The sequence below is a fragment of the Vigna angularis genome, chromosome 1 (assembly GCF_016808095.1).
Source record: "Vigna angularis cultivar LongXiaoDou No.4 chromosome 1, ASM1680809v1, whole genome shotgun sequence".
Taxonomy (NCBI): Eukaryota; Viridiplantae; Streptophyta; class Magnoliopsida; order Fabales; family Fabaceae; genus Vigna; species Vigna angularis.
In genome coordinates this window covers 62,804,908-62,829,155 of record NC_068970.1, presented here as the reverse complement: position 1 = coordinate 62,829,155, position 24,248 = coordinate 62,804,908, and the positions used below count along the sequence as shown (strand labels likewise).

Sequence of the window (24,248 nt, the reverse complement as noted above, 5' to 3'; positions counted from 1 at the left end):
ATCGTATACAATAAGGAACTGATTAGTCAGCTCAATGTTTGGTGGTGAGATTATTAATATAACCAAGTTTACGCATATATAAAGCAGTCGACCTTTAATTAACTAATTCTTTTGAACATCACGCGCACACCATTAATTAATTACTATATGCTTTTCGAGTTAACTATCGTTAACCAAGTCAGATTATCCATAATTCCATTTATAAATAAACAGGACAATAACACTTAGACTTTGACACAAGAGTTGAATAGAGGTTTTAAATGCTTCAATCATTGAAAAGAAGATAACAGCTATGTGTATAAGACTGGTTTTGCTAGCTGTTGCGCCCACACGTGTGTAATAATTCGGCACCTATCTAATTAATTTATATAACAGAAGTGTTATCCAATACTGTTCAATAAAAATTTATAATAAACTCTATGCTTTTTAATATTAAATATATACTCTATATCAGAGATGAGAAATTTAGAGATAAAAATACATTCTGTGTTAAAACAAAGGTGCAAACAAATAAGCATGTGTCGAAGAAACATTAGTCACTGTAGTACCATGGATTATGATTACTATAGTCAATTAGAGTGTCAAAAAACATCCTTAAAATTACAGAATTCCATGACATTAAGGAAAATCTAAGTTCTTTTGTTGCAGTTAGTTTTGGGGTGAAAGATCTGAATGAGTTTAGAAAAAGAACAATAGAAGTAATACAAAGGAAAACATTATACATTAATCAACAATATCAACTTAATGATACAGAAGGAGTTGAATTTCTGAGTAACAACTTGCTAAGTAAAGCAAGCAAACAAGAACTAAGACACTAATTCACCACTTCCTCAGCAGTGAATCCGTCCTACAGTGTATACATGTCCTTTTACACCAGTTTTGGATTTTGATGTAACCCAAAAACAAAGAATTTATCAAAATGGCAAGAACCACTTTAAAAAAATAAAAAAACAAATATATAGTATAACAACGACATCATAGACCTTATGAAAGTACCGTTACTCTTTGTTTATTCGTTCCATGAAGTTACGTATTCTCTCCAATGCCACTTCCAGTGTGTTCTCGCTCATATTTGCGAAGCAGACCCTGAACCAACCCGGTTCAGAACAACGGCAAGAAGACCCAGGAGAGATGTTGAGTTTCACTTCATGCAAAAAGGCATTCCAAAGCTCCAATTCTCCTTCCCTGTTTGGTTTCTCCAACAGTGGACTCAGATTCATCCAGCAAAACAGCCCTGCATTCCCTTTCAAGCATTCTATGCCAACACTTCTCAAACCTTCGATGATCATTTGGTACCTCTTTCTCAGCCTCTCCCTGTTGGTGCCAATGTAGTTCTCTGTGAACTTCTTATCAGACAACATACAAGCCAAAAGGTGCTGTGTCTGAGAGGATATTAAGGTGAAACTCGACATCCTTCTTGCTGTCGTCACAACGTTATCATTGTATGAATAAATAGTGCCAACTCTGAAACCGGGAAGACCAAGGTCTTTGGAGAGACTATAAACAATGTGAACTCTTTCCGCCTCCTTGTATTGCCGTGCTTCAAGGATTTCTGCTACACTCACGAACTCCGAGGAGGAGAACACCGATCCTGAGTATATTTCATCTGAGACAAGGTGGATATTCTTCTCAGTCACGAAGTCAAGAAGATACTCCAATATCGAGCGTTGAACGGTTGCACCCAAGGGGTTTGAAGGGTTCGTGATCAATACTCCTCTCACTTTCGTGTTGTTCGCTTCTGCTTCGTTATATGCAGCCTCCAAAGCTTGAGGAGTGATTTGGAAGTTGTTTGAGCTGTCACAGTGGATTGGAAATATGTTCACCCCAGTTCTCCACCTTAAATCTCTATCAAATCTGTCAACAAAGAACAAAACTTTTAGACTCAAGAATCATATTTTCGTGTGTGTAATTAGTATCTATGGAGCTTGATTCTTACCCTGGATAGTAAGGGGTTGGAACAAGGAGAGCATCTCCTGGGTTTGCAAGAATGAAGGTTAAGAGTTCATTGGCTGCAGTTGCTCCTGCTGTGAGGACCACTCTATCCGGGTCAAATTTTGCTCTCCCTCCTCTTATCTGTTCCATGAAGCTTGCCATTGCTGTTCTGAATGATTTGAGTCCATGATAGTCTTGGAACAAAGCATTCTCTCTGAAACCAGATCCCAAGGTTGAGGCTTCTGGGTGCTCCTCCAAGTACTTTTCCAGCAAATCAAATGAAACCTGAAGGGTACAGCATGAAAAGATTGATTAGATTAGATTGCCTAAGTAAATAGTTTCTCTAATCTTCTGCTATATAGACGCTATAAACTCACTTGATTTTCAGCCAATCCCATTTGTATAACTCCGGAGGAGTTTGTTAGTTCATCATAAGGGTTCTCATCATAAGCTTTCCACCCAGCAAAATAGGGAGAATTTTCCCCATGAGTTTCAGAAACTGCAACTTTGGAAAGCTCCACACGTGGTTGCTCAATCATTTTCCCCATAACTACTTAAAACTTTCGAAGAAAAAGGGGCTGAGAAAAATTAGAGGGTAACCGAAAGAGACAAAAATAAGTTTAAGCTTGGTGCAAAAGCAAAAACAAAAATTGTAGAGAGGCCTTTGTTGAATGCAAAAAGCTTTTAGAAGTGTGTGTGTGAGAGAGAGAGAGAGAGAGAGAGAGAGAGAGAGAGAGAGAGAGAGAGACTAAAGGAGAAAGAAAGAAGAATATAAGAGAGAATGAACTGCTGAGTCCTGAAAAGGAATCCGTTGATGGAAAGTCTGAATCCTCTTTCTGAATTTATAGGTTTGAAGAAATGAACAAAACATCGAAAAAACTATAAAAAAAACATTAAATATTGATAACAATTCGGAGCTTTACCTTGAATGTTTTACTAGAGATTTATCTGACGTGACAACTGTGCATGATGCCAGATCATACGAAAATATATGGTTGTTGTTTGAGGTTGGAATTTTTTTTCCAATATAGTCCCCTCTTCCACTTCATGTGTCGGTTTAATACAGAAGTGTGTTAATATTATTTCTTAATGGCACTATATTTTATCCACGGCTTTGTTCTTTATTAAATTAAAAGTTGTTGAGCTCTCAAAAATTAATTTTCTACTCACAATTGTGATATATACTAGGTATGTTTAAATCAACTTCTCTATTTTTTTTAAATGTAATAAAAATAAGAAAAAAATTCCTTGTAGTTTAAAATTAAATTATATCTTAAAAATTAAAAATTCAAAGAAAGTTTTGGGTTATTCTATTAAAATATAACAAAAATATGCTAATTAACTAGGGATGTTTATATAATAGTTAACGTACTGCAAAAAAAAATCTGAAAATTTTCTAAAAGTAGTGTCATAAATATGACTCTGCAGAAAAAAGGCCAAAAACTCCTTTTGTAATGAAACCAAATTAATAATTTGATTAAGATCTGAATAGGTTGTGTATTTGATGATTTTCTACTAGTTAAGTTTTAATGAGCTGACAATTGACAAAGATAGATCAAGTAACTGAAAAGATTGAACAAGATTTTGATGTGCAAGCAGCTAAAGTGGATAAAAGAGAAGTTCTTCCGAGATCTTCTGACCCTACAACCAGAGCCGTACACATTTGACTCAGTGCTCATTACAGAAGGAGCCAATCATAAACGACACAGTTTAACCACTGCATCTCAATTTTTACATTCTTCCTCATCGTTTCACTTTCATTCAACACCTTCAGATTGCTATGTCTGCATAATTATAACTCTTCTCTGTAATCATTCATTCATTTTCTGAGGTTCTCTTTTCAGTTTGTGGTCACATGACTACTATATTAGATTTGAAATCACTCAAATGAACACTGAATAATGCGACCATGTTCGTTCACCTACTGCTACATGCATGCTTTCATTAATTAATTTACTTCTAATCATTATTCATCTCTTAAAGGATCAATGAAAAACTCGATTCTCATCACTTAATATTAACGTAACAAATTAAAAAAAATTGTTTTTAAATTTATTCTTATTTACTTTCAAATTTGTTTAAAAAAACGACAAAAAAAATTATCTTCAAATCCTTCCAAATTCCCTCAAATCCACTCAAAAAAACAAGGTCTTATAGTCGATATAATTTGCATCAAATCAAATTAAAAAATCTGCAAGAACCTTGTCCGCAGCTTATAATTCATCTAAATTAATGAAGTTCAATCTCAACACAGACATATATTCTTGATAAATAGCACAACCATATAACTCATCATTATCATCATCAAGAACTGATTTGACGCCAATAATTCACGAAAGATACTTAGAAGGTGATCTATGGTTGGATTCTCTCAAAATGTATAAATCAACAGATAATATCCCAAAACAAATTTTATATAATAATTACTAACAGTATCTTACTTATCGTCCAATCACACTGTAGTTAAGCTCTAAAACCAATGCTAATAATTGAAATGGTGGAAACGTTAAGTGAATAATTGTCTTCTGCATCTAAGATTAACTACTTAAGCATGATTTGACTTAAATAAAATGGTTAGATGTGGTGGATGTGTGAGCACGCTCTCTAAATAAACAGTGTCCATTATCTTTGCTCCCACATTAAATATTATTCATGGTTGTATGATAATCAGTAATATTTAGCATGCATGCAGATGCAGAAGAGGGTTTGAGAGTTAGGAAAAAAAATGGTTTCACTTACAAGATTCATGTTGTTTGATTATTAAGTATTGAGTTCATAATGTTAAAATTAATAAAAATTTAGTAAATTGAGTTATTAATGTGTATTACTTATCTTTTTACTTTACTCTATATGTATAAATTTTGTTATAAACTTTTAATTATTTACGACTTAATCATGATTTAATTGATATTATTCATGTTTTGTTGTAAATTATCGTTATTAAGTCTAATAATTGTTTATAAAGATAACTGTTCGATTTGTATTATATAATCATTTATTACTGGAGGGTTTTGTTGATATTTGTGACTATATAGACCACCAGATCCTAGATAAATGAGTAAGATGATCATACTATACAAAGATATTTGTAGAAATGATTATATTATTTTTTTTCTTGTGTGTATTTACTGTTGGAGGTTAATTATATATTGTTACTCATAATCAATGTTCGTTAAAATTAATATTTTTTGTAGTGGTGAAATAAAATAAAAACATGATGATTATCCATGTGAGAAAAAAAATCAAATATTAGAAAGGTTGATTTCAATTTTAAATGAACTTTATAAAATTATTTTATATATTATAAATTGACATTGATATTATTTGTAAGGAGGGAATTTCAAAATCAAATGTGTGAATTATGGTAAATGTTAATGCATGAAAGGGGAAGCATCATATGACAAGTGTAGGGTAGAGACAGACAAGTATAAAACAATATAAGGAAATTCGTTATTTATTTTCGTATGTGGTAACTGTAGTAGTTTGTAGTTGTACCAAAGTACATACCCATCCATGTTTTTTTAGCTAACCGAAGATAAGTATAATTAATTAGTGTATTGAATACAACATGAATGGCTGGAAAGCATTGAAAGTTATCTTAATTTGGGTGATAAATAGTATATTATATTAGTGTGTATGGTTTGAAAATTGAAGTGTATGTGAAAAGGACGAGTGATGTTGTATTGTTTATGGAGGAAGTTTACAAGACTAGTTCTTCAATTGGGGTCTCTCCGACACCAAGTACTTTTCCAAAAGTCTAGAAAATCCAGGAGTACGTGAGATAGGGGATCTTTTCTTAATTGTTAACAGCTAAGACTGTCAACTCAAGATCATGTCACTTGATGTGATCGTTATTCACTTCAACTAATAACAACTACTCTCAAATTTCTATATTTCACAATTTTAAATAATAAACGAAAAACATCGTGCAAGCTGTTTAATTTGCTGTACACTGCTAGCCTAATTAATTAGTACGTACAAAACCCAAATGCTCCGTACCAAATATATAATATATACAAATTTAAATATATATTTTTAAAATATAACCTCATACAAAAAAATATCCTCACTCATTACTATCATTTTTGCTTTTAGGGTTTGAAAATCCAGAGTTTAAATAATAACCGAAAATAAATAAATAAAAAATTGCTCCTGAAGTTATTTAATCGAGAAAGAGAAAGAACTCCTACCATAAACTTATGTCATTTTCTCATAAAAATTTCCAATTTAAAGGGACAAAATTTAGGCTGCAAAATTCAACGAGGGTCCTAAAAGTCTCTCCATCTTCATGAAATTATGCTAATTCTTCTTAATTTTATTGATGGTCATTCATCCAAATCAATTCTAAAACTGATAAAGGAAATTTGGCATGAAAAGGAGCACGTAGCCTACTATAAGTGGTTCAATTTTTTTTTTTTTTGTTATTTAAGTAACTATGTGCTTAGAACAAGGAATTATAATGAAATTGGATCGTGCATCTTATACGATTTTTCCATTGAAATATGTTAATATAACATAAAAAATAAGACTCTCAGAGTCTTAAACAAGACTTAAAAATTAAAATTAACTGTTATGATTAACGTTTTGAATTTAGATTACAATTCTAAAATATTCTAATATTCAAAAATTAATATTTATCCATTCCTTATCCGTAACATTTGAATCGCAAATTATAACCTCACATTTATATTATAACATTATTAGATCATTGTTATATTATCGTTATTGATATGACTATTAAGTTTTTATTTTTTTTATATTTTTGTTATTCATTATTATTATTATTATAAATTTATTACTAAAGATATTATTTTCATCACTTAACATCACTATCAATTTTTCTTGCATTAAAATAATAAATTATTATTATTATTTACACTAACGTCTAAATGCTAATTGTCCTTTCATCACTACCAATTGTTGACAATATCACATGTAAAATATATTTTATTATGTTTTGTCACAATCTTGTGATTTTGAACTAATTTATGTATATACAATATAGTATTTTAATGTTTGAGTTGATCAATTTCACGACTGACAATTGAACCTACAAGAGAAGTAACCGATTAAGGAAAAAACAAGACGTAAGATGTATTGATCAAAAGAAAAATCCTTAATTAGTTTCTGGGTTTGGTAGTTCGATTAATAGTAACACATGCATGATCATATTGTTCAGTCGAAGAACATGAAAGCAGTGATAACACTGTACGAGGCATGACAGAAAATAACAAGAGTTTCATAGATTTCGGAAGAAACAGTGGTAAGTATGGTGGGAGAAAAAACAATGCAGGGTTGCAGTATAGAAAACATTTGACATGGTATGTGTGACTATGAATTAAATATAGGGCATGAATCTTCAAGGAAGATGTAGCTTGAATGGTGACACGCCTCGAAGGAATCTTTGTTCTAATCATGATAGGATACTGTGTCTAAGACAGAGATAAGTACAGAATATCGAGTAGGTCGAACGTTAAATACACTCTCACTTCTCATATTAATATTAAACTTTCTGTTTTTTCCTATCCTCACTTTTTTTAATTATAATTCTTACAAGCTTTAAAAGTTTGAAGTTTGAATCAGTACTCGCACTTCTTCTAGTAGATCATATCCATTTGCATATGTTTATTTTACATGCAGTGCAGATTCCTACCGTGTTCGTACACACGTTTTCGAGAATATAAAATTTCTATTTTAAGTTTAAATAAATAAATATAAATTAATAAAGAAAAGTCTAAGTATGAAGTATGGCCTTCCAATCTGCACGGACACGCAGACCATTTAATTTGTCTCTCAATGTCACTTTCTCTTTCTGCATGTTTATTTCTCAACTACGTACCCATGAGGATGAGGAGAAAGTGGTGAATTCATAAAAATTATTTGATAAATTACTGATTTATCTCTATATCTAATATTTAATTTTTTGAATAATACTATTTATATGATATTTTTTATTGGGAGAATGATTCATTCTTACTTGAAATAATCATCTAGGCAATAAAAAGTTATAGATCTATAGGATATATGATCTCATAAATATAGGAAAAAAAGAACTGTTAATTGTGTATACATCAATCAAATGGAGGTATATGTATGACATTGACCTTGTAGCAAGAAGTATTTTCATGTGAGAGTTCAATAATTCAATAATTATGTTTGTTGCTTTCCGTCATGAATGTTATTTTCTTACCAATATTATCATTCTGAAATCTCCAAATCCCTTATTAAAAACATTCGAGATTGCCTCAAATGATTATTGATATGGTTGCATATGAATCCATTATTACATGTGAATAAAAATAAAACCAAAATTTTTGCAAACAACTTAAAATGATACATACAAAACCAAGGTAACCTAATATCACGCTAAGTTATTTTAAGTTCGTTCATTATACTCGATTTATATAAATAAATAAATAAAATTCTATTGTTTCAACAATTTTCACTTATTTTTGCGAGTGGGATAGAGTAAATAAAAACATCTTGGAATAGACTGAAATAATGACCTCCTACTGAATAAAAATAACGTATAATGGATGGAAATTGAAATATATAAAAAATAAAGTAAAAAATTAAACAATTTTGTATAGACGAATAAAGGAAAAAAATGAAAAGTGGGATAAATATATTAATAAAAATAAATAATAATGATAAAGTATAATTCACGACATTTTTAATTATTTTAAACTTTATATTTTCTCCCTAAACAATTATTTTTATCCCTTAATTTCTCAACCTGTAAAGACGTTATTATAGTTGCTTGGTTGAAAATAATTCAAAATTTCAGATTTGGAAACCAGTTTTATTGGGTTGAGATTTGCAAAAAAAACTACATGAATAAGTTGTATTCCTTCTAAATTAAAAACTATTTTTTTATAAATTTTGTTCACTGAAAATAAGTTGCCTCACTTGTTAAGAAAAAAATAAACTCAAGACTTGGACAAACACACCATAACCTCCTGTCTTTAGTTTGATTTCTATAATAACTACTTTTAAATCGTTTTTTCTTTCTTATTATTTTATTTTTATAAATGTGAACCACCGAATATTATTTAATTCTCATAATCTTATTTTATTTTTAAAAATCATACAAAGGCACAAATTTTGGATCTTTTGTCATGGATATGACAAGAATAAAAGTGGTATGAAATATGTATAAACTATTGCAGAAATCAACATATCAAAGTGTATTTGAATTGTACATCTAGAGCAACTAAATACTCGTTTGCACAATTTTATTTTAAATAAAACAAAGTATCTGTAAAAATAATATATAGAAGAATACACGTGGCATTTGTCAATCGGAATGTGGTAACTGTGTCGGTGCCAGAACTTCTTCTCCGGTTATCTCTGTCTGTTCAGTCAAATCTGGACCCATTCTCAAATATTTGGATCTTCGGGGAAGATGCAAATCTCTCATGTTTTCAGTTTTTGGAAGAGATTGTTTGTGTACATTAAATAATGATTGAAATTGTGGGGAAGGGAGAAATATTTAATACTTTTTTATTAATTTATAATTGTAATATATTTTCTGTCCTCAATATAAATAATTTATCAAATATTAAAAATATCTTCAAGAAGTTCTATTATTACTTTATCAAATTAAATTATTTTGGGACAAAAATGTGACGAGTCATATAAACTGTCTATAATTCGAGGATTGGACATTTAAGTTTTAAGTTCATCGGTCAGTACAGGTTTGTTTAGCAATTAATATATGGATTAATTTGCTTTTTCTCGCATAAATATTTTCAATTTCTTATTGTGCATTATTATTTGTATGTTTAGTGTAAAGTTTACATTTATTACTAAGTAAAAATTTTATAAGGAAGGGACTCTTTGTCGTTAAAGAAAGAGATTTATCCGAAAAAGAACTTTTTGATATCAAGTTGATAATAAATAATAATAAAATGATAAATACTAATCATATTAAACGATTTATATTTAGTTTTAATTTTAATAAGTGAATATGGTTTAAATAGTCTAAATACACGTATGTTTGGATTTCTCCATGATAAATAGATTTAAAAGATTTTATTAGGTCATGCTATTTAATATATTTATTGAGTACGATAGAAATAAAAATAAATCTATATTTTTGTTATAATTACATTTAGTTAATATTTTATCTTATTTGAAATAATGTATATGAACAAATGATCTTTAAATTACTTTTAATTGTTATATTTAGAGTAAATTCTTTGCTTCTATAAAATAATTAAATTTGAGATTAAAATTTCATAAAATATTAATATGTTTTTTCAATTTATGCAAATTGATATGTGGAGCTAACTTAATAGATGTGAAGTAGACAAAACCTGTTAATTCATAAGTATTGGTTGGGTGGATCAATTAATCTCGATCAGTTTTTAATCAGTCAAATTTGAAACCAAATAAAAAGTAATGGGTAATTGTATTTTCACGCTTAATCTCACTAAAATATATTTCTATTATAATATTAGTGATTGTTCTTAATATTTAATCAATTTAAAAATATATACATAAAATGAATTATTATTTTTTAACCTTTTCAACAAAGAACTGAAATATCGGTTTTTCATTAATTTTCTAGATCTAATTTTTCATTGAATCTTATCTATTATTTCTTAACGAAAAAGAACCTAAACTATCATTACTCTATGAATAAAAAAACTCCAATGATTTTGAGATGATGTGCTTTAGAACACGGATTGTGACGCAATACAAGATTTTGATAGAGTCAGCAAACTTTTCTGATTTTAAAGAGATTGAAAATACTACGCGCTATCTGTCTAATTTTGTTTTCATCTTAGTTATTAAAATTTACAAGCAAAATAATTTCTGTGCTTCTAAATTTTCAAAAACCATTAAATATATTTATCTTATCAAACGTAAAACAATGAACCGAAATAAAACTATTTTTAAAATAATTGAAATGTATTTAAATTAATTATAAAGAGTTTGAGTAAAAATGTTAGTACAACCAGTTATTAATAAACAGTTGGTTTATACTATAAATATTCAAACACCAAATATTATAAAAAAGAGGTACTTCAAAAACATTAAATTTAAATTAATATCATATTAATCTATTTATCCACTTATAAAGTCGTAATTTAAATTGGTTTGGCATATTTTAATTTGGTTCACAGTCACCCTAGTGAAGTTTTACGCGAAAGCAAAAATCGAACATAAAATTCTCATCGTATGAAAAGTTCTGAAACAAAAATTATGTATCCACTGCTAAATTCTATAATTTATTATGAACAAAAATAATATTTTTTATGGAAATTCAATTTATAATAAATTTAATCTCACAACTTACAATGGAGTGATTTTTTTACGAAATTAATAATTTAGAAAAAAAATATACTAGTTTTATAAATGCTCATGTTGCAATATTTATTTATTTTACTTTAGAATGATAAATGCTAAGTAATATTTTACAAACATTGGTTAAGAAAAAAAACAATTTTTTAATTCATTTAATTTTATATATATTAAAATATAAAAAAATTTAATCTAAAAATTACTGAATAGATAACTATTGTTTGTTTTATATTTGGTTGGAGGAAAGAGTGGAAATGAATAAGATGGATAAATTTGGATTTGTTTGCTGCAATATAAATCAAAGTAAGAGAGTTAAAAAGCAAGCGAATATTATTAGTATTTTTTTTATTTCTTACATAAATTTATTTATCTTTGTTTATTTTATTTTCACGTTTTTTTATACTTGTTCAATATATTTTATTTATCTCGTTTTTACTGTGGTTGAAATTAAATGTTTGCTGTAAAAGAAACTGGATTTGTTCGCTACCATGTAATAAAAAAATAAAAGAATTAAAATGTAAACGAATTTTATTAGTTTTTTTTTTTCATTTGTTATTTATCTTTGTCAATTTCTTTTATACTTTTTTATTTGAATTAAAAACTTTATTTCTAATTTTCTTTGAACATATTTTTATACCCCACACGTATTATTTATCTGATTTCTATGTTGTTGAAATGCATTTTCCTTCTTACTTGACCATGAGCATTAATAAGTTGAGAATTTGCATGTACTTTGTCGTAGTATCTCTAATGTACTTTGTCTCCTCAGCAAGCATACCTAGTTTCTCTTGTCTTTATTTTTCTTGGGTCAATTTTCTCGTCTTATTTGTACCATTCTAGCATCGGTGCCATTTATTAAAATGCAATATGGCCCAACAAAGACTTTAAAGCAAACAATTATATTTTAACAATTATATTTTATTTTAATTATAAATTTTATTCCACCATCAAAATAAATTATACAAATTGAACCCTAAAATGTTTTTTTATTTACATATGATGATTTGAAATGCAAAATTATCTTTTCGTTTCCTTCATTATGCATGCTATTTAAAATGTAAATATACACTTATTTCTTGATAACATGTAAATATTACTCCGAGAAATTAACCAATATTACAAAATGTCACTTTTCATCTTCGAATCTTTACATTATCAAACCAACACAGATCGAAGTGATCAATTGCAATCTTAATTAGAATTTTTAGTAAAATTAACTTCTTTTACTTTGATTTTCCTTACACGAGAAGAAGAATAAAGCAGAAGAAAACTAATAAAGTAAAATAATATAAAACTCTTTTGTTACCTCCAAATCTCAAATCTTAGCCATCAAAATAAAAGTTAAATGTGCACCCTAAGCTCTCTTTTATTCACTAATTCTAGACATGCATGATATAAAGTAGGAAAAGATGAAATTAAAGAAAAGATAATGAAAAATGAATAGCTTTATTAGTATATTTAGATTTTTGATTAGTTAGTGTTTCTTTAGAAAAAAACACTTAATTGTTTAAAACTATGTCAAATTTTGGATTATACTTTTTAAGATGTCATGTGTCAAATTAAAGAGATAGAAAAATAATTCAATTTTTGACAGCCAACAAATCGAAAATTTGACAAATGACACTTTTAACATCAATTTAATAGAATGAGTCACATTAAGTTTTTTTTAAAATATATACTTAATTGATTAAAAATCAAATATAATATTAAATGGTTAAATATAAGAACTAAATAACTCATTAAGTCAAAATGAAATTACTTAAGACAAAAGTTTTATATAGATGTTCTAAATTATCTCTAAGTTAGATTTTAGTTTGAAAATCATAAGGAAAAAGGTTAAGGTTTTTCTTTGAACTGAAATATACAAAGAAAATAAGAGGAGAATGAAAGGAAGAATTGATTGTGCCAAATCTAAAAGATACGTGCACCCCACAATTACTAATCGAGACTTGCACCCCACAATTACTAAGCTCACCTCCTTCTATTTATTTTCATCTTACAAAGCAATAGCTCAAAGTATTTGCTATTTACACCACCATAAAACTGCTGACTTGTTACTCTTCAGCTTAAACTAACATACATATATCATCTCCATATCTTAAATTAAAAATTAAATATACTTTAAATTTTTTTATCATTTTTTAATTTACCTCATCTATTTATTTTTAACTCAAATCAATTCCTTACATCAGTCAGTGATCGGAATTTTGTCCTATAATTAATGTACTCCTCTTGATTTGATTGTTAACACAGCATCCTGGTTATGCCTGTGTTTTTTTTAAAAAAAAGAAGTAAAAAAATATTTTTTACACTGGAAAAATAATTTATTAGCAACCAAAAATAACAGTTAAAATATAAAATATGGAGTATTGTGTAGGTTCTTAATTCAAATCTAACAGGAAAGGTTGTGAAATTTGATTGTGTAGATAAACAGGAAAAAAATTGAAAATTCTATGAGATGTTTAATATGATTAATGTAATTTTCACTCTTTGTAATATGATGAATGCAAATGATTTGAAAAGAAGATAGAGAGAAGAGAACAGAATCAGCATGGGTTCGTCTCAGTGGCCTCCGAAGGTGTCGATGGAGCTTCACGTCAATAACCGAGAGAAGCTTCTCGCATCTCTTCGTCAACACCTTTCCGATTCTTCTCGTCCTCTCCACGGCTTCGTTCTTCTTCAGGTCTATCTCTGTCTGCATTCATCTTCCTTCCATCTCTCATTTTTCTTAACAATCTCTATCCAATTTCGTTCGCGCAGGGTGGCGAAGAGCAAACGCGTTACGACACCGATCACTTGGAGCTCTTCAGGTATCGTAACCCTAAATCCTCCGCATCTTTTCACTTTTTGAATGATCACCGTTACAATGGTTGCCTTTCGATCCATTATTCCTTTGCTTCGCGCTTCGCAGGCAGGAGAGTTTCTTCGCTTACTTGTTTGGAGTGACAGAGCCTGGATTCTATGGAGCTATTGTTCGTTCTGTTTTGCTCTGTTACAATCTTATTATGTTTTTTTTTTTTTAAATTTTATTTAAATGCTCGGAAAATTTAAAGCTAGTTAGGAATTAGCAGGTATGGTAAGAATATTGCCTTCTGTGATGGTTACTTTGTAAGTTGTATCTAAGGTGACATCTAATTAGTTAGTTGGCGGTGTAACAGTCTTTACTGCTAAACTCTTTTTAATTTTTGCAATGCTTACAAATATAATATGATCACGTTAAGTTGTAGAAAATAGTAGTTTTGATTTGTACATGTTATTGGTTTTTGAAGGACATTGCGACTGGGGACTCTCTCTTGTTTGCTCCCAGGTTACCTTCTGAGTATGCTGTTTGGTTGGGGAAGATTAAGCAACTCTCCTATTTTAAGGTAACTCTTCCAATAATAAATGTTTAATGGATTTGCGTGCCTTGTTATTGTTTAGTGGTTCATATCTATGCATTCTCCTTTGTAGGAACACTACATGGTTAGCACAACATTCTTTTCAGATGAGATTGCAAGTGTTTTGCAACAACATTACCAGGGTGCGGGAAAACCTTTACTGTTTCTATTGCATGGACTTAATACAGATAGCAATAATTTCTCTAAACCGGCAGAGTTTCAGGTTCTCAACTCTAACCATTCCTTTTCTTACCCTTTGCTGCGATCATTTATTAATTGTTTTCATCAGGACAGTGGGTGAACTGTTGGGTACATATTATTTCTCACCCCTAAATTGTCGTCGAATAAGCCCTGTCATGTACCAATGCTATTCGGTCCTTTTGTGATGATATGATAATACTTGTACCAGCTAGCATATCTTTCTTGAAAAACTGATTCTTGGTATTGTATATTTTTAACTTTGATTTAGGGCATTGATAAGTTTGATAAGGATTTGACTACTTTGCATCCTATATTGACGGAGTGCCGTGTCATAAAGTCAAAGCTCGAAATTGCGCTTATTCAGTATGCCAATGATATAAGCTCCGAAGCTCATGTTGAGGTAACTAATGTTAAACTGCCAAAGTTATGTTGGTATGTTGAGTACATATTTTAACATTCATGCGAAGTGTAATATGAGGTTTATGGGAGATCTATAGGAGGAAATAGGTTTTAGTATTGTAATTGTGACAGTTTAATGTTTAGTTTCTTCCGTGGGAGACTGTCTGTTGTAGTTGTGAAAAGAAAGTGATTTTGGGAACTGGGAGGTATCTTTTAACTTTTCTGTGATGTCTTTTCCTCAAGACTAACTGACGAAGTAAAATAGCTTAAGTACAGATCAAAAAAGGCAGAAAATGTACTATTTTCCTATACCTGGCTATGTACCCACTTTTCACCAAAACTTTTGGCAATTTTTTTTTTGTTGAAATAGGAATATCATAGGGCGGGCGTTGCATGGTTACATTATTGATTAGTAGAAGAATCTACAGTGTCTATGATGAAGTATGAATGACTTAATACATATGCTTTGTGAGAATGCTTTCGTAATAGTTGCAAGATACATTCCAACTAAACAGGTCATGAGAAAAACTAAGGTTGGAATGAAGGAGTATCAGCTTGAAAGCATTTTTCTTCATCATACCTACATGTATGGTGGATGTCGGCATTGTTCCTATACATGTATTTGTGCTACTGGTGAAAATAGGTATACATTTCTGAATTCTGATATTGTAACCATATTTGTCTCAATAAATGTGATTCTCAAATACGTTTGTTTAACAATACTTACTTGGTGCTCATTCGTAATTAAAATGGATTTGCAAAAGGAAAAAAATACTACCTTTATTCCTAATTATAAGACTTTTTTTCCTAGTTGTCCATTTCTTTAAGACTATTTTTTTTGGCTGTCACTTGTATTAAATATGTTTTGAAAAATACCTTTAACTAATTTACAATTCTTAAATTCATAAATAATAAATATTGGGAAATCTCTCTTTCTCTCTCCTCCAGCATTGGCAAAGTTAAAATTGGACAGAGATCACAGCTACCATTTTCTTTTTCCAAAATTAGTTAGTTAGGTGAAATTAATTAAGTGGGTAAAGGTGATTGGTTGGTGTAACCATTGACAATTTAATTTGTGTAACAAAATTAACTAATTTTCTCAAAGGGTGTGGCTTGGATAAAAGAGTTTTATATTTAGGAACAGAGGTAGTTGTTTACTGTGTTTTAAGTAGTAGCTACCTTTATCATAAAATAGGTGGGCTGGCTATGATATGTGTATTAATGCAGTGCTGTTCTTCATTACGGCCATGCGGCAGCTCCTAATGACAAGGTATGGCATAAAAGTACCCCTTTAAAGTCATTATCATTGGCCAGCATAATGTTGCTGTATTGAATCATCTTTAAACATTGGTTATATGACTTTCCTAAGATCTTTCGTGCATTCTGCCTTGAATTGAGCATAATTCCTGTGTTTTCTGTATACTATTTATTATTTCCATTATGTGTTTGGTTGAAACGTGAAATTAAGCAGCACCATGCGTACTTATCTGGGTTTTCTCTTTCACTAGCTAGTCTGAAAAGTACTTGGTTCAGAAATATGTAAAAATGGGAATACAGAAAACAAAAAATGCAAATGATGAGAAACTCTTTGAAAACACGAAAAATTAAACTCTCTGGTATGTGGGTGACTTTGGATTTGGCTAATTGACATATTAAATATTGAAAACTTCATTCCTTAAGAAACAAGATGAGGTGAAGTTATTATAGTATGAGTTGGATTAACAATGATTGTTTATTTTTAGAGATGTTTAAGTCTTTAAATTTTTCTTAAAGCATGACTCTTCTGCAGACATTGGAAGATGGGGACATGGCACTGTTTGACATGGGAGCTGAGTACAATTTCTATGGGTCTGACATAACCTGTTCTTTCCCTGTGAGTCTTTCCGTTAATAATACATTAGTTAGTGTTTGACCAAATTTTTTGGCTTTTCTTCTCAAAAAGGTGAAGTGCAATTTTGAATAAGCTCTACAAAATGAAAATAGACTTTTTTGATGAAGGAAAAGTAAAAATATAGAGCTTCCATGAAAGCTAGCTGGAGGAGTTTCTACTTTTGGGGATAGAAGCCAAAAAAGCTGGGTCAAATGTTATCTTAGCATCTATTAAATATAATTAGTTTTTACTCAACTTTAAATTTGTGGTGCAGATAAATGGGAAGTTTACAAGCGATCAATCTCTTATATATAATGTAAGTGCTCCCTCATAAAACCGTTTTTGTCAAAGGGAAAGTATTTTATGTTTGTTTACTTAATATCTAAAAAACTGAGCCAGTACAAGCATTTGCAGAGCAAATCCCAAACAAACACATGTATTATTTTTCTGTAAGGGCTTGCCTAACTTCAGACATTCATGTGCATGTTTGTATGGCCCAGCTATAGCATTTCTTTCAAACACATGTATTACTTTTCTGTAAGGGCTTGCCTAATTTTAGACATTCATGTGAATGTTGGTATGGCCAGCCAATGTAAATTTCAACTTCCGTGTACCTCTATGGATTTTTATAGCATTTATTTGTTGGTGCTCTTCATGTTCTGCAGGCTGTGCTAGATGCTCACAATGCTGTTATATCTTCAATGAAACCTGGAGTAAACTGGGTTGATATGCACATGTATGATCAACTACACTAATAACTTTTTTAGCAACTAAATGTCTGCCTTGCTTGGTTTCTATTTTCAAGTGCTAATAGCTGGGTTGTTATTAGTGTTTCTCTTGCGAGGAAGGTTTGTTGACTATTTAACTAAATATGTGAATTGGATTATAAGTATATTACAGAATTGTAACGGAGGTAATCTGTGCACATGCAGTCCCAAGCATTTAGTTTGACGTCTGCAGCTTGATTGAGAAATTACTGTCATTATCTTGAATGGGGAACCTAAGAGAAAAATCTAGTTGATAGCGATCACTAGAATTCTTTGTGAAACAAACAAGTGTGCGTTTTGTGACACTGCTTTTTTGTTGAAAACAATGGCTTTATACAGAGATAATAAGAAATCTAAATAAGTTGACCCAATATCCATGAGCCTTCTATTTTTGTAAAAAAAGTAGAAAATTCAAACTACTAATATACACCACTATCATGCTACTATTCCTTGTTTATGCTCATACCCTTTCTAAAATTGCAGATTGGCTGAAAAAGTTATTCTCGAGTCACTGAAGAGGGGAAACGTTCTTTTGGGGTAATGTTTTTGTGTTATTCTATATCTGATGGCTAAATTTCATCTTGATACAATCTCTAGGATCTTTTATGAAGCTTCATATTTGTGAATTTGGTGTAGTGATGTTGAGGACATGATGGCTGCACGCTTGGGTGCAGTTTTTATGCCACATGGTCTCGGGCATTTCCTTGGTATTGATACACATGATCCTGGAGGCTACTTACAGGTATTTTGTAAATTTCATCTGCAGTTACATTTTAAACTTATCCTTTCCCATTCCTTAATTAATGTCATGTGTAGTTAATCTTGTATCAACAACTTTTTCATACCAATTTGCAGGGCCTGGAAAGAAGAAAGGAACCTGGATTAAAATCTTTACGGACAATCAGGGATCTCCGAGAAGGAATGGTCAGTACACTTACTGCTTCTTTCAGTAATAAGAAATTTTTTTAGTAGCAAGCAGCAACTGATTAGAAGCATGATAGTTGTTAATGTTTTGCTTTGGGTTATACTAGATTCAAATTGGCATAATGAGGGCCCCGAAAACTTACTCATTTATGTTTGAGAGTTAAATTTTTCTGGTAATAAGCCATCTAGTTGTCGTTACATGCTAAAGTAAATAATGTTTTATGAGCTTCGTTTGAATAAGATTCTCCATAAGGACTTATAGGAGAAAAATATAAGGAAGAAATGAAATTGACTTCTCCATAAGCTAAAATTAGGTTATTCACAAATAAAACTAAAAAAAATAAAATTGACAAGTAATATGAGAGAGCTTCTATGAGTTAGTTTATACATAAACTAACTTTAACTTACGAAGTAGTTAAATTCTTTTTTTTTTCTCGTTTCTCCTAAAAGTCCTTTTGGAGAAGCTTGTTCAAACATATATATCTTAAGTTAGGAACTAAATTGGGGTTTCTTTTTAAGTTGTAAATTAAAGTGATTGGTACTTACAATCTCATGGACTAAAGTTGTTTCCCAAAGTTTTCTTTGGAATGATGGTTTGTATCTTGTAGACTTACTTGTTAAAATTAAGGTCCGAATTAAAAAGAAAAGGATTGAATAGAACTTTTAATTTTTTTTAACAGATTTTCACAATAGAAATTTAAGTTCCAACTCCAAGAAATTCTAATTTCACACAAAAAATAATAATTTCATATATAATATGTTGGAGATGTGGGAAAAAGAAAAATACTAGAATTTGTATGGGTTTATTGTCACGAGAGAGTTACATCCAGTTGCTTAATTATCTTGATTAAGCCAATAAACTATTTTCAAGTTTTACAACCATCACTAGATGGAAAAAAATAAATACAACACAAATTTTGAATCTTATAAGATCTTGTACAGCAGTTGTGAAATCCTATCACAAGCAACATGCCTTGAAAACCCTTGTTAAGATCTGAACCACTACTGAAAAAAAAATTAAGGAACAAATCACTTGGACGAGTTTTGACTAATTTAGAATAAAAGAAATGGTGATCTTTAATATGGTTTGCTCAATCTATGATGTTGATGTCATTTTTGTAGTAATGTAGCCCCAGGAAGTATTTTTACATAAGTAAAGGTCATCTCAAAGTTTTATAAAAGTTTTGGAACTTGTTCATATCAATTTGCATAAGGATTCAATGAGATAACATATACTTATATTTGGTAGTTTTAATGGATTAAAAAACATGGCCTTGTGCCTTCATGCAACATTTTAATCCATTAAAACGCGTTTTTAATGGTTTAAAAATCACTAAAGTATGCACTTTACGTGATTTTAATCAAATAAAAGTTGACACTTGCAGTTGATGAAATTTTAAGTGATTTTAATCAAATAAAAGTAGTGAACAACACCGCTTCATATGAAAGTGTTTATATAAAATGAAACCAAACTTTTAACAGAGGAAGGCAAGCGGACTCTTGTTCTGGGAGGGATTGAGCGCTCACAAACTGCTCAGATTTGCTTTCCTTTCATTTTAATGCTTGTAAACAGGATTATAGGCTGTTATCAGTTGGTCCAAGTCTATTATTTTTATACACTTAATACTATTCGGATTTTCCTCATTTCTTATCCCTGATCCCCTGACACCTATCATTTATACACGTGTAGGTTATCACTGTGGAGCCTGGATGCTACTTTATTGACGCCTTGTTACTTCCTGCCATGGATAATCCAATGACTACCAAGTTCTTGAACCAGGAAGCCATTAATAGATATAAAGATTTTGGTGGAGTTCGAATCGAGAGTGATGTGGTATTCCTCCGTTTACTACTGAACCTATGCATAACCTAGTTTTTAGCTTATCATTTCTATACTATCATTTTATCATTTCTCAATCAAGTAACAACATACATATATTCAATCCTATATTTTATGAGGGAGCTGCTAAAGTTTCACCTACTTCATTTTTGGGACTGTGTTAGCGATATACAACAACGAATTTGATAAAATACTTCTAAAGGTGTAACTTGTCTAGTGTGCTCCTTTTAAAAAAATTAGATTAAATTCCATACTAAATTATAAATTTCACGTGATTTTCTTATTGTTTAATAAAAGATCACGGGAAATTTGTGATTAAATATGATCTAGTGAACTTGAAAATACTCCTAACAGGACAAAGAAAAAGGTTGTGGTAAAATATTCTCATAAATCACAACTGCTAAGAGTTGTCATATTTTTTCTCTCTGTAACAAGGGGGATATACACACACTCTCTTGATTAAAAATACTTGTAAAGTGATCTGAAATTTGTGTTTTAATTGACTGTTCATATGATAAAAGAAACTTTCTCATTTAGGGTCATTAATTTTAAACTCTTCATTGTTTATCAAACACTATGAACATTAGACAAGCTTTTCCATAAGTTTTTTTGTAGAAAATAAACATTAAAACTAGTTTCACCATAAAGTAAAATTAGTTAATACATAAATTCATTTGAGATTATATAGAGGCTAATTTCATAATATTTATTTTTTTCCTAAAGGGACTTTTGGAAAATTTTCTTCCAAACAAGTCTTGTTTCATTCTTAAAATGAATTGTCATTCTTGTAGATGAGCTTATTCGATAATTACTTTGTTTATTTCTTTATGATGTGCTCAGCTTGTCACTGCCGCTGGTTGCTACAATATGACAAAGTGTCCCAGGGAAATAGGCGAGATTGAGGGGGTGATGGCCGGGGCACCATGGCCAGCGAAGAACATCTCTACTCATGACAGAAATGGATTAGAAATCTAAGCTTGATTTCAATCTTCCTTAAGGTGAACAGGTCTGCGTCATCTTTAGTTTTTTTTCTTTTTTCTTTTTAATGAATAACAGAGTGCAAGTTGCAGTTTACCTGTCTCGTGTCTAAAATGATCTTCTTTGCACTCTGAATCCCTCCTTCCCTTTCCCAAATAAAAGATCCTCGATATAAGCATTTCAATATCAAACTCAGTAGTACTTACGTTTCCTATGACAAATGTTGAGTTGAGATGTTATAGAAGAGCGGGTTCTGAGAGTGAAATTAGAAGTGCTTAAATCGTGAGATTTCTCCCAATCAATGTTAATCATCCATTGCCTTTAGTGTTTTAAAAGAAGAGTACTTGTTGGTGCCTGACAAGAAGGAAGGTGTTAATAGCCCCAAAAAATTGGAAAATACATGTACTTACATTAAATTTGAAGAATAATTAAGTAGATCAATTGACAATTTACAACGACAATATATCTACGGTAGAGCAATCTCAAGCATTGCTTCTTCCACTGATTGTAGTAAGTCGGTGAAAAATTCAAGATCTTTAATGCTCCTGTCAATTCATTTCTGAAACAAAACACTTGGATGCCGAACTGTCTATCAGTTATTATAATAATACAATCGAGACCTTTTGATTCATAACAACTTTTATTTTACCGGTATCAACTGAACTATACATGCAAATTAGAACTCTGTTCATTATTTAAAGCAACTAAGATTATAGATTTTAGGACATATTCATGTGGAACCCTTTAAGAGATATTATATTAGGTATCCCATGTGACTCGTTAGTAAAAGGATTGATCACACCTAACTAGTAAGACCACAATCTCGAGCATTGCTTGTTCACACTGATTGTAATAAGTCGTTAAAAAATGAAATACTTAAAAATCAAGTGGATTCGTATCTGAAATAATAGAATGCTTTTATGCCAAAGCATTTTGACTATCAGTGAATAACATAATACAATTGAGATCTTTTTGGTTCAAACGCATTTTTTTGTTAACTGATACGAAAACTAGTGGACTCAGCTATTTATTTAAAATAATTAAAATTACAGATTCTAATTGGAGTGGATTGTTCTCTAACTGTTGTAAAGATTTGGACCAAGGCATCACATTGAACTATTTAGTAAAAGGATAGATCACTACCTAACCTTTCACAGTTCACTTCATTGCCTGAATCTGGAATTGTCAATGTGGGGGGTTTGGAAAATTCCTTGACGCTGATCCGATCCATCGTGGAATGTGTACCTTATGTTGACAATAATTGTTTCTAGTAAATGGAAATGGAGAGAGAGAAGAAATGGGTAGAAATATAACATTGTGAAAAAAAGGCAATAAAATGAAATCAAAGAATCTCAAGTTAACAAAAACATTACTACCCATTTTTATAAATGTATGCACGTATATATATATATATATATATATATATATATATATATATATATATATATATATATATATATATATATATATATATATATATATATATATATAATCACATCGTGTTCACACTCGACACAGTCATCATAATCAACCAGCATTCAGTTCAACATTTCAGTCAATCCCATTAACAAGCTCCTTCATCACAATCCATATTCACTTCAATCCCATAAAAAAAAAGCAGGGTCATATGCATAACAGTTCGTAGACATTATGTTCAGTTACATCAGTTCAATTATGACAATGATGCATACGTACAACTAAACAAAAGAGAAAGATACCATACTGAGGTAGCATGAGATCTATTTCAAACCATATCTTGGGAGACCAACAATATTCAATACAAGTTCCAAAATACGACTACAAGCAATAATTAAATCAAAGTTGATCTAAACTATCCTAAAAATTTGAAGTAGTTGATCATTCGATGAGACTTTTTGAATGCTTATACTTTTATTCATACAAATCTAAAGAATTCATTATCCCATCAAGTAGGTTATCGTTGAGCAATGTCTTTCTGATTCACTTACACTACATGATCTCGCTCAACCTTTTCTCTCTTCCATCGAGCGCTGCACAACTCAGAAGTGCAAATATCAACTCAGCTAGTGTCTCAAGTTGTTTATGTAAGAACCAAAAACTCGCACAACATTGCTACTTTTGAAGTTGTTAATTTTTTATCTTTTAATTATAGTGATAATCTAAATCACGCAGTCTCAAGATGTCATAAGAGGCGATTTATAGGGATGCCAATGAAGGACAACCCTTTGTGTTTATCTTCAAAATTCTGGAAGATCCTTTATATATATTGGAAAACATTCATATCTTTCTGAAAACCTTCAAGCACGCAATCCCTTTGTAATTAATTGTTTAAGAAAATCGTTTTCCCTGACTAAACAAGACCAGTGAATTCAAACATCACTGTCTTCCGGTCCTTTCTCTAATCCGAAAATGTCAAAAACAGCACCGTTCCACTTTTCATCATTAAAGCATTACCTTAATACCAACTAAGAATTTTAGTATGAACGGAGACTAAATTCAATGCTTGCGCACGCTGAAATAAACCTAGCATCATTAGCTGAGAGAAGCTCAGTATGGCGGGCCCCAACCCGACCAATTCTTTCCTTTAAAGCATCATATGGCAATAATATATTATTAAATAATGTATTATGCAATTTTCCACTTTAAAAAATGATAAATGGGAAACACGCGTC

At 30.4% G+C, this 24,248-nt stretch overlaps 2 protein-coding genes across 2 annotated transcripts; one reads left to right on the top strand and one right to left on the bottom strand.

Annotated features, from left to right (window-relative positions):
* Positions 1-766: 766 nt before the first annotated feature.
* Positions 767-2,671, bottom strand: LOC108346573 (1-aminocyclopropane-1-carboxylate synthase 7). The gene is made up of 3 exons (XM_017585643.2): positions 2,310-2,671; positions 1,937-2,217; positions 767-1,854 (listed from the first exon to the last, which is right to left on the bottom strand). Exons 1-3 carry the CDS (start codon positions 2,478-2,480, stop codon positions 999-1,001), a joined length of 1,308 nt encoding a protein of 435 aa, XP_017441132.1. The 5' UTR covers positions 2,481-2,671; the 3' UTR covers positions 767-998.
* An 11,032-nt stretch (positions 2,672-13,703) lies between these two features.
* Positions 13,704-22,046, top strand: LOC108347692 (uncharacterized). Its single transcript, XM_017587091.2, has 16 exons — positions 13,704-13,924; positions 14,002-14,051; positions 14,153-14,213; positions 14,511-14,606; positions 14,692-14,841; positions 15,088-15,219; positions 15,734-15,861; positions 16,446-16,488; positions 17,008-17,091; positions 17,363-17,404; positions 17,754-17,824; positions 18,339-18,392; positions 18,492-18,597; positions 18,711-18,779; positions 20,470-20,613; positions 21,460-22,046. The coding sequence occupies exons 1-16, from the start codon at positions 13,793-13,795 to the stop codon at positions 21,592-21,594; spliced, it is 1,497 nt and encodes a 498-aa protein (XP_017442580.1). The 5' UTR covers positions 13,704-13,792; the 3' UTR covers positions 21,595-22,046.
* The last annotated feature ends 2,202 nt before the right edge of the window (positions 22,047-24,248 follow it).

Coding starts and splice junctions, on each gene's coding strand:
- LOC108346573 (XM_017585643.2), bottom strand. CDS start 2,480: ATGGGGAAAATGATTGAGCAACCACGTGTGGAGCTTTCCAAAGTTGCA. Junction 2,218..2,309: donor TGGGATTGGCTGAAAATCAA/GTGAGTTTATAG, acceptor TGTACCCTTCAG/GTTTCATTTGATTTGCTGGA. Junction 1,855..1,936: donor CCAACCCCTTACTATCCAGG/GTAAGAATCAAG, acceptor CTTTGTTGACAG/ATTTGATAGAGATTTAAGGT.
- LOC108347692 (XM_017587091.2), top strand. CDS start 13,793: ATGGGTTCGTCTCAGTGGCCTCCGAAGGTGTCGATGGAGCTTCACGTC. Junction 15,220..15,733: donor GCTCCGAAGCTCATGTTGAG/GTAACTAATGTT, acceptor CCAACTAAACAG/GTCATGAGAAAAACTAAGGT. Junction 17,405..17,753: donor ATCAATCTCTTATATATAAT/GTAAGTGCTCCC, acceptor CATGTTCTGCAG/GCTGTGCTAGATGCTCACAA.